General features: G+C 38.7%; 1 protein-coding gene across 1 annotated transcript in view; it reads right to left on the bottom strand.

Annotated features, from left to right (window-relative positions):
• Nucleotides 1-2,227: 2,227 nt before the first annotated feature.
• Nucleotides 2,228-10,463, bottom strand: part of LOC104275738 (nesprin-2-like) — a gene marked incomplete at its 3' end in the record, with an annotated part of 82,239 nt that continues 74,003 nt past the window's right edge. Inside the window, 6 exon segments of the mRNA XM_009871780.1 lie at nucleotides 2,228-2,410; nucleotides 3,740-3,862; nucleotides 5,176-5,361; nucleotides 6,914-7,051; nucleotides 7,580-7,762; nucleotides 8,043-8,183. Coding sequence (XP_009870082.1) covers nucleotides 2,228-2,410; nucleotides 3,740-3,862; nucleotides 5,176-5,361; nucleotides 6,914-7,051; nucleotides 7,580-7,762; nucleotides 8,043-8,183 — 954 coding nt within the window.

The raw sequence follows: 10,463 nt of genomic DNA, 5'->3' as shown, positions 1-10,463 counted from the left end.
TGTGGTAATACTAGAAGACTTACCCATGGAAAAGGCCCGTCTGCCCGTAAGTGTACGTGCAGGCAGGTATTGTATTTGTTATGGAAGAGCTTAATAAAAATGAGAGCAGTAAATCATCAAATATGCAAATACTACCGTTCTCTTGCACACAGAACCCCACAGTAGAAGCAGATGAGGCTTCCAGGTCCTCTTCCCAATGATGTTATGAGGTAGTGATAGGTGTGGTACTTGACAAGCAATAATTAAAAACAAAGGGCAACATTCAACACAGATCTAAGTCACCTAAAATCCTGCCCCAAATCATCTATACTACCTATTACAGGTTTTGTTTCTGTTAGCTTTTCAGGTGTTATACTGCAACTTAACTATACAAAACTTACCAGTTCAGTAACCTACTGCACCACAGATAGCAAGATATGGGCAAATGTATCCAAACACTAAAATTTCAAAACTAATCCTCAGGAAAAAAATAACTACATATACATTTGCACAGGAAGCTTGTCTCCCATTTGCTTTCCTCTCTGTCAGGACACTTACTGCCTTTCTAATGCAGCACTCAAAATGCCATCCTTTAATAGCTTCATCCTTTTTAATGTCTTAGCTCATACTAGACTTGCATTATAGTGCTGCTGCTTTCAACCCATTCAACAGGACTGGAAAAATCTTTTATGCACAGTTTGATATCCTAGCTGCCAAGAATTGCAATTTTTCCAAACTGTTTTCTCACAAAGAAATTTCACTCGGCTACAGATTGTTGGATGCCTATAAGATAAAGGCAAACGCTGAGTAAAAAAGGTTATAGCTGTTTCGAAAAAGGAGAAAAATTTAAACCTTGACCTAATGCTCCACACAAACCAGTTAGAAGTCTCATGTTAAAACTTTATAATTGCAAAGCACCCTCCTTCTGATGGTTTTAAAGTGTTTTAAAAATTCTCAAGTATCTAATCTGGAAACTCTGAAAAAGGTATGTTTTATCACGTCCATTTTTCAGACATAAGAAATTGTATGGACTAAAAAGATCATAGGGATCATACGGATCTCACATAGTAATTGTCTTTTTTCCAGGCTCCAAGCACGCAATCGTCATGTAGCATGTTTCAGTTTTTCTCTCAGTGTAGTGCTCTTAACTTCATAAACTGAAAATCAGACTTGCACGTTTTAGCTGCCACTTGTGTCTGCCTGGCATCTGAAATGCCCAGTAAAAAATTTAAACATTCTCAAGCCCTCTGCTTTACTGTAATAGGTTTGTGAAACCAGATCAGCAAAGGTGCCGTATCATTTTTATAGGTGCTGCTATCATCCTGCCAAGAAATGGACGAGTCACATGAGAATATTCATACTTCCGCTGGTGTGGGAACATGCATAACCAAACTCCAGATTGCCTCCAAGTATATCTACCCTGGGCAGTGGAGCATGACACAGACATCCCCGAGTTAAAATCCTCCTGAGCTGGTACAACCACATTTCTCAGTGAAGTGCTGCAGAGATAATACTTCAGGTCTGGAGCCAGCACAGCTGTTTTATAAACTCATACGGCCCATGAATTAACACTCACTGACCCCATCAGCGCTGCCTTCTCTTGCAGCAGCGTATCACACCAATGCTGTTGCATCACTTCTGTTTCCAAACCTGGTCTGGCCAACAGCATCTCCAAGCCCCCTGTCACACGTTCACTAAGGCAGACACATCCTTGCATGGGGACTTCTGAGGGCAGGAGTTGGCCTGCCTCAGGGCAATGAATTCACCAAGAAACATCCATAGAAAATGGTCACTTTCCTGCCTCACTGATTTGGGAAGATCATTTTTAGTAAAAGACTTTCTGCTGTCAGCAATTTCTGTCTAATGGCTGAATATGAATTTCCACGTTCAAAGTAAGTTTAAGGACTTGAGGGCTGCAGATGTGAGCATCTGCATCTAACACTGGACTTTAATCCTCAGTTGGGCAAACCTGGACCAAAAGACTCTTGGGCCTTCATTTCTTCTACAATACACTAAAACACACAGTTATCAGTTGTGACTAAATTGGAAAACCGAAATGAATTTCAAGACTATCCAATGTGCCATGTTGTAGTATCATATTACACAGAAAAAAAAAATTCTGCATAGAAGACATAGTAGGTGTACTACATGCCTGTAAGAACAATACTGTCTAGTGATCAAAATTATTATAAAATGAAGGTGGGTTAGGTGACAGTAAAAAAAACCAACAACAACTAAAATCAGTTACCTCCAGTAAGTCATTTTGTTCTTTAGTAATTTTTTCTAACTTCTTCAATTCTCTCAAGAGTTGTCTTGCTCTTTGGAAGACTGAGAAAGGTTGTGTTTTCACCCCTGGTAGCTGAAGTGCTTCTTCATAGGACAGTATATGAACAATGTCCTTCTGCATGGGACCAACATGGTCAAGTATAACCTATTGGGATACAGGATAGATGATGGATGTGATACTGAGTTGGAAAAAACAACGCAGAACATTTATACTACTGTCATGATGTACGACAGTTCTCTTTGTTGAGTTTCTCACTTAAGAAAGAAGAATATTTTAATCCTGAAAAAAAAGAAGTGAACATCCATGATGGGTTTGTCTAAAGCAAGATGGAGATGTAACTTTTATTTACCATTCTCCTTTTTCTGCATATGCGTGCATAAAGTTTGCACTGTGACAAAAAGAGGGTCATGTAATTTCAAAGTAGCACATCTTTGTCAGCAAAGACAGTTAAAAACTGGTGCAAACTCTTTGATGTCACTCTAGCCAACTCCAGTTTTTCTTTTTTTCGTGCTCCAAAACAGCCATGATATGTCCTGTGTTAAAGCTGGCGTTTCTATGATGGTCCTATAAACAGCCTTATCAACATAGCTGAGCTGATGAGCTGGGATGGAAGCCAGGAGAAACCTTTGAAGATGGGCTTTCCTGTCAAAACCTTCACTTCATATCACAACATCCTGAGTGAATGTGCAGTTTACAATCACTTTTATCAGTTTGGGATTAAGAGAAACGTGCAGTTTCATACCATAATAAGTGTTTTATGGAAGACTCAGTGATCAATTTAGGAAAGACAGAATGGCAATACCAACTCACTGCTTTTTGGTTCTCCCAAAGATACATGAAAATCTACTGAAGCTTCATTCAGCTGGGAACTTCAAAAGAAAAGCTATAAATACAAACCACCTCTGCACCTTTTAATTACTAATATTTTTGTTAAAGTCCCTTTCAAGAAGATTTCATTCTAAAAGGCTCCAGTTGGAATAGAGATGGCTTATTCTCTCATTCATAAACAGCCTTTACAAAGAATTTTTTGTTATTAGTGTACTATCCAGGCTTCAACCAGGTGAACACTATTTTCCAGAGGAAATATTACTCTAGTTTTTCCACATAATGCAGCCATTACAAAATCATTCTCTGGATAACAAAGCTATGAGAGGTATGATGACGTTTTTATCCCTCCCCTGAAACTGAACCCAGATATAACACAGATATCAGTTTTGCCCTACCAATGTGCTCCTCTTGGAGTGCATTACTTGCTATTGTAGAATCATGTAGCCAAAATCATGACCGAAATAATACTTTCAATCTTTGACCTGGGAGTCAGTTTTTGTGATACCAGAATTTCAAATCAGACATCAAAAATTTATTCCTGGTAGCAGGCAGTCACAAAACAGCCCTATGCTTGTGAAAGCATATTTATGGTAACTTATGCAAAAATATATAGGGGAAAAAGCCTATAAAGGAGTTTTCACAAACCTGTCCATGTTTAAGTTGGTCTTCAGGAGAAAATTCTAACAGATCTTCTGATGACAGGATTGTCTTCATTTTGGCAACATCCTTCTCCCACACTTTCAGATGAGATTCAATGGCAAACAATTCCTAGATTTTGATAACACAGAGAGAATCTGTAGATAGTACAAATACCAAAGCCAGCTTCCATTTCTGCCTTTCACTTAAATTTAAAAAGAAATACTGAAAAACAAGTGCATCATATGCAAGGTATGTCAATGCATGCTACTAATCAAATCATCTTAACTTCAGGAGGAATGAAGTATCTAATGTCACCTGGTCTGTTTTAAACGCTGAATACAGAACTGAAATATCCTGGAAATAGAATCATAGAATGCATTAGGTTGGAAGGGACCTTTAAGGGTCAACTAGTCCAACTCCCCTGCAGTAAGCACGGACATCTTTAACTAGATCAGGTTGCTCAGAGCCCCATCAAGCCTGAGCTTGAATGTCTCCAGGGATGGTGCCTCCAACATATCTCTGGGTAACCTGTTCCAGTATTTCACCACCCTCATAGTAAAGGACTTCTTAATGTCTAACCAAAATCTACCCTGCTCTAGTTTAAAACCATTGCCCCTCATCCTATTGCTACATGCCCTTGTAAGAAGTTACCTTTATAGCCTCCCATTCATGTAGCAACAGACAGCAGTCACACCTGCTCCCCAACCACCCCTAAGCTGTCTCTTCTCTGGGCTGTACTGACCCAGGTTTCCCAGCCTTTCTGCCTACATCCCGTGTACAGCCCCTGACCACCTTGGTGGCCTTCCTGGACTCACTCCAGGTATGTCCATGTCTTTCTTACACCGGGAAACCTAAACCCGAGCACAGAATCCACATATGATTTCACAGGTGCCGAAAAAAAAAGCTCACTCCACGGACCTCCTGGGTACACTCGTGCTCAGGCAGCCTAGGACGCTGTTGGCCTTCTTGTTGCAAGGCCATACGGCGGTGTCATGATCAACTTGTTGTCCACTAGGACCACTGGCTCTTTTGGCAAAGCTGTTTTCCAGCTGGTTGGCCCCCAGCCTGTACCGGTATTTGGACATGTTCCCTCCTGGGTGCAGGACTTTGCATTTCCCTCTGTAGAACTTAATGAGGTTTCTGTGAGCCCATTTTTCCAGCTTTTCCAGGTGCCTCTGAACAGGAGCCCCATCCTCCAGCAAGATAAATCCTTTTAATTTGCCAGTCAACAAGCTCTGCATTTCTTCTCCTGAACAAGGAGTTTCATCAATACTCCTGAATTTTACAGCTTAATCACATTTCAAACATCTTCTGATGTTTGTTTCTAAACAATTAATTCCCTAAAACCAGCACAACTTTTTCCTGCACAGACAATATGAGCTGCATTTCACAATACATGATGAAGCTGTGATAAAAGGCACTTACACATGACCCAAACTTACATCAGCCACGTGCTGGATCTGTGGAAGAACCTCTGCTATCTCATCCTGCAAAGTTACCACTTGATCATCTATTTCATTTAGCTGTTGCATTAGACTGTCTGTTTCAACTACCGGTGTTAGCTCCTCCAGCTCCAAGTAAACACTATGTAGAAGATTTTGCTTTTGCTCTGAGTCTTCCAAAGCTATCTGGAGAAAAAAAAAAAAAAAGAGCTTAGTTTGATCCATCAATAGTGAACATGAAGGTTTCACAGAGGTTAGGATAAGAAGGGATCCATTTTAATTTCCTGTATGTCACTGAGCATCGTGTATACTCCCAAAAGCTTATTTCAGCCTAAAACACTCCTAAAGGAACTGAGCTGCTACAACCTGCAGGCAGAAAACTGAAAGACATACTCCATGATTTTAAGGAAATCAATTACATGAAATAAGTCTGTATGAACATGACAAAAGGCATGAAGAAGTATATTTCAAACAAAGACAGAGGTCCCACCCCCCAAAAAATGTATGATATGCTGGAGAAGATTTCTCTCCAGCTTCTGTGCCATGGTGAGGCTGACCCCAAGTAGGTGAACAAGACATGTCAGCCAGACACCTGAAAAGGGGTTTCTGCACACCAGCCTGCAGAAAGCTGACATAACAAAATGCTCCAGAAAATACCCACTCAGTTGTGCATGATGAGGAGATTCTTCCCATCTGCTCCAGCTGACCAGATGAGCTTTTGTATTAATTACAGTGACTGGTCTTCATGAAGAACAGTGAGTGTTGCAGCAAATGCATGTGATCTAGCTGAGAGGCGTCCCTGCCCATGACAGGGAGGTTGGATTAAATGATCTCTAAGGTCCCTTCCAGCCTAGGCCAGTCTATGATTCTATGATTCTATGATTCTACGATTCTATAACGCACTGAAGGACAGGACTGAATGCATGCCTCAGTTCTAATACAAGCCTCGGTTGCATTTCCAAACCCACAGGTCTCCCAGCCAAGAACACATAAAACACTCTAAACCACAAACACAGGAGACAATAAGCTTTCATCACAAAAAAGCTCACAGATTTTGGAAATCGTGATCTCCCCATTGTGGCTATGTGATCTGTAAAGTGCCAGGCCAGAACAATCAGCTACCTTTTGCAAGGAATTCTTACTAGTTTTAATACAAAAATCTATGTTCAGAGCACCAACTTTCTCTCTTGGCCTAAGCCAAGGAGTGGACATAGAGAAAACTCAAATTTCAAATACGAAATTGCCAGAAGTCCTCTTGGCACTTGCCAGGCCCTAATCTTCCTGGTAATATTACAAACATTTGATTCTGGAAATTACCAACCAGAACTACCTTCAAGATACAATGAGACCTGCTTTCCAAATCACAACTCACTTCAAAGTTTCCATCTAACACACAGACATCAAAATGCCACTTTATCCTTTTTGGATCACATACGCGTAGTATAGTAAGAAGCATGCATATTCAGGCAGTAAAAACTGATTATATGCACACAGAAGGGTAACAGAAGACATTTTTGGAAGATAGATGTACTGCAGTTCAGCATTTTCACAAGGTAGATATGTCCAACACCAAAAAGTATTTATCTATATTGCATGAGTGTCAACTGTAACTATTTTTCACTTCAAGGATTTATTGAAAACAGTAAATTATTTATGTTGGTACGGCTCAAGAATGCAAAACTGTGTCGGTACAGAGTAACTAGTTCTAACAAAACCATATATCTACATTAGCACTTACCTGAAGGTCATTGCTATATTTGTGTAAGCTTTTTGCAGAGTCATTTTCAGCATCTGCTCTTAGCAAGCAGTTGGTGTTTTCTACCCAAACTTTCACATTCTTCAAGAGTTCATCATATTCTTCCACCTTGTTGGCAGCCTAGGAAACAACAGGATTTTGCAAAAAGGCACAAATGCATTTCGATTCACTGTATCGGATAAACACATCTATGGAGAAGATTAGAAGAAAACGGGATGTATTTTCATCAAGGACAATTAGTATGGCAAAATAAAGATCACAATTTTTCTGAGAACAGTTTGATCAAAGGTAAATTTGTGCTTACGTGCTTACATTTCATGGGGGCATTGTTGCAATGTATAAGGCAACATTACTTTAATAGATAGCCCATGAGCAAAGTTATACAGAATCATCTCATCACCCACCCAGGGGCATGAATTCACCACACTAAGCCCTGTCGAGCACGGTGCAGAGCCAGTCCTTTGGGGCAGCTGCTGCAGGTGATGTTTGCCACTCCAGAAACTCTTCGCTACAATAAGCCAGTGCAGCCACAGCAGGCTTTAGGCTCTTTATGCATTTGAGAGCCTTTTTTAGGTAAAGCCTTTATTTTGTTTTTTTATAATATGTAGGGTCTTTTTTTTTTAAAAAAAAGTTTACATTTGCATCTACCTTGTTTAAAATGGCAGTTCTGTGCTCAGCAAGTTGTGAGACGTGTTGGTACTGCTGAAGGGGGGTCACTAAGATATCCATCAGCTCCTGTGCATGGCAAGAATCCTGCTCTACTATATCGTGCACTTCTGCATCGAGTTCATTGAGTTTGTAATGCCAAAGGTCCAGCATATCCCAGATTTGCTGCATGTGCAGAGAAGAGGAAATGAATTATAAGGTCAGGCATGTTGGGCATGCGCAATTGCAAAGATTTTGGAATTGAAATGACAAGAACACTCTCCATTTACCGACGTGATTCGCAGTTGACAAAAACCCCCACGTATTTTCCTGTGAGAAAGAATTGGTAAAATCTTCACCATCTAAATGCTTGCTTGTACTTCTCCTTTTACAGACATAAACCAGACTCTATAGAAACGACCAAAAAAATCTTTTAACACCCACAAATTTTTTTTTGCAAGATTACCTTCTGAACCTCTTTGGCTTTTGCAATGTTTTCACTCTTTTGTTGCAACATCTTTTCAATAGCTTGAAGGCCATTATTAATAGTTTCTGCTTTTCTTTTCAGCACGTACTGAGGAGAGCTCTGCAAGATTTCAAAGCTAACCTGCCAGAGTAAAGAGAAATCGGTAAGGGAGTTCACAAAGATTTGCCTGTTTCTGTGCACCACCTCGTCAAAAATAGTCAAACTCTTCTTATATTTCTCTTGACAAGTCATTTAAAAACACAGGAATAGAATTACATTTGCAGGAGGAAGCATTAACGTGAGCAAGTTCAGCATTTACATGTTGCTCGATAATTTCACTGAAAAACAACTGGTCGAGAAAAGCAGTCCCTGAGGAAACAAAAAATAAAGACACTGCAGCTCCCTGGGTGTATTGCTTCAGCTCTCCCTGTTCTAACCTGTTAACAGAGGCTCATCGTGCTGCATTGTATTTCGCACTTAGATTTGTGCTCTAAGAAACCTCGAAATTTATGTCTCAGCTGACAGCTATTACTTCCATGTAAGAAATAAGGGAATATGGAAGTGCAACAATATGTAGCGAATCTCTAAATATAAAATTAGAGATGTTTTACTAAAATAAAAGGCTCCACGGCCCATAAAGTATGTCAAACTTAATTTTACTTTGCAGAACTCCACAGAAATTAAAAGTAGGTGCACTGGAGGGCTCATTTTCTATGTAAAGAGAAGAACTCTCAAGTCCGCTGAAGTCAAGCAATTGCTTAAGCACTGAAGTGAGCGACACAATAAAGCAGCAGGTTACTATCGATTAGACAAAGTGCAGGGAGTGAGAAAGTCCTTGCTCTTAAGTTCAGAGTGACGTCTTATTAAAGACTGCTAGCTGTTAGGGTCAGCCAAGCACCAAGAAATCATAAAATCGTGGCAAAGTCTTTGCACGCTGCAGCCCTGGGATTTATGAGCAATATGCACATTGCGCAGCTTGATGCTGCACTGATGCAAAGGATTTCCAGTTTAGCAGCTATTCTGGTTTGAAACTCTTTAACTTTTTTTTAGGAAGAGGAATTAAGATCATTACTTATTTAATAAATTATTTATCTATTTTTATTTCTTAGTTTTATTAACATTATTTATTATTCATAGATTCCAACATACCATGTCAGACCAATATAATAATATCCCTAGTGCATGTTATATTGATGAAATTGCATTAATCAAAATAAATATATAGCTAAAAGAACTACAGTGCTCCTTTCTGCTTTATATAAAAAAAAGCTTTCAAGTCCAGTCTGTACATAGTGCCTAAGATCCTTGTAAAAAGGAACTCCAGCTGTAATCACTAAACACTTGATCATTACTATCCTGGAATTACCAAACATGAGAAATTATCAATGTTTGTAATGCTAGTTTCTAAAAGAGAATAGAATCATGTGTGAATGATGAGACGCAATTGGAAATAAGCAGGCTAAGCTCTGACTTCATATGTTTCCTCAGAAAAAATGCTGCATGTGTCAGTTCTCTGGTCATTGTTAGGGCATGATTCTAGTTTCAAGACTTCTTACTGGGATAAATTTATTACAGTTTTCATATAAAATGCATGGCACCAAAAGTACCATTTATTTTCATTTTAGTCTAGCAAATTTAGAAGAAAAGAAACTGTAATTAAAATACAACAATTTAATTCAATTTAACACATGCTGATTATCTCCCAGTACGTAACTAGACTGATCTCCAGTTCCACTAGGATGTATTTTGTTTCCTAAATGCATTTTAAAAAATTCCAAGGTAGTTTTCCACTACCTAAATATGAATAGCAAATGCTATCTAGTTTCCAGGACCACTTCTTTCACTCTAACATGTCTGCACTGGGATAATCTTTTATCTCGGTAAATGAAATAGTAAACAAACAAACAAACAAAAAACAAACAAAAAACCTCAAAGCACAAATACTGTTTTACTTCCATTCTTCTCTCTCCTATCCAGTTGTTGGTTCTAAAAAGATGGCTTTGGTTTTGAAACAGAAACTACAAAGTTAACTAAATTAAAACTAATAAGCTATATTGAATATGTCTCTAAATATCCAAAGCAACTTAAAATTAATGAATAACCTGATAGACACTAATAAGCAACTGGATTACAAAATTGTTTTATTAAACTTTCAAGCTTTATCAAATTAACTGAGATTTAGTCTTTAAAGTTAGCATTAAATTATTATTTCTGAAATAAGAGAACTGAAAGATTTTTCTTTTTAAAAGCAACACTAATGAATAAATAACAATGATAAAAATTATAACCGGCTAAAATCTGACCCCAGACTTACCATATTACTCCATTTTACTTTCATGTTGCTCTCAGTTAACCGTTTGTACCCAACGTCGACAGAAAACATCACAAAAAGCTGAGGCAATGTTATCTAGTTATTTAAAT

The sequence above is a fragment of the Apaloderma vittatum genome, unplaced genomic scaffold (genome assembly GCF_000703405.1).
Source record: "Apaloderma vittatum isolate BGI_N311 unplaced genomic scaffold, ASM70340v1 scaffold15006, whole genome shotgun sequence".
In the NCBI taxonomy this organism is placed as follows: Eukaryota; Metazoa; Chordata; class Aves; order Trogoniformes; family Trogonidae; genus Apaloderma; species Apaloderma vittatum.
Note: the sequence above shows the minus strand (reverse complement) of the source record. Positions and strands in the feature narration are given on the sequence as shown.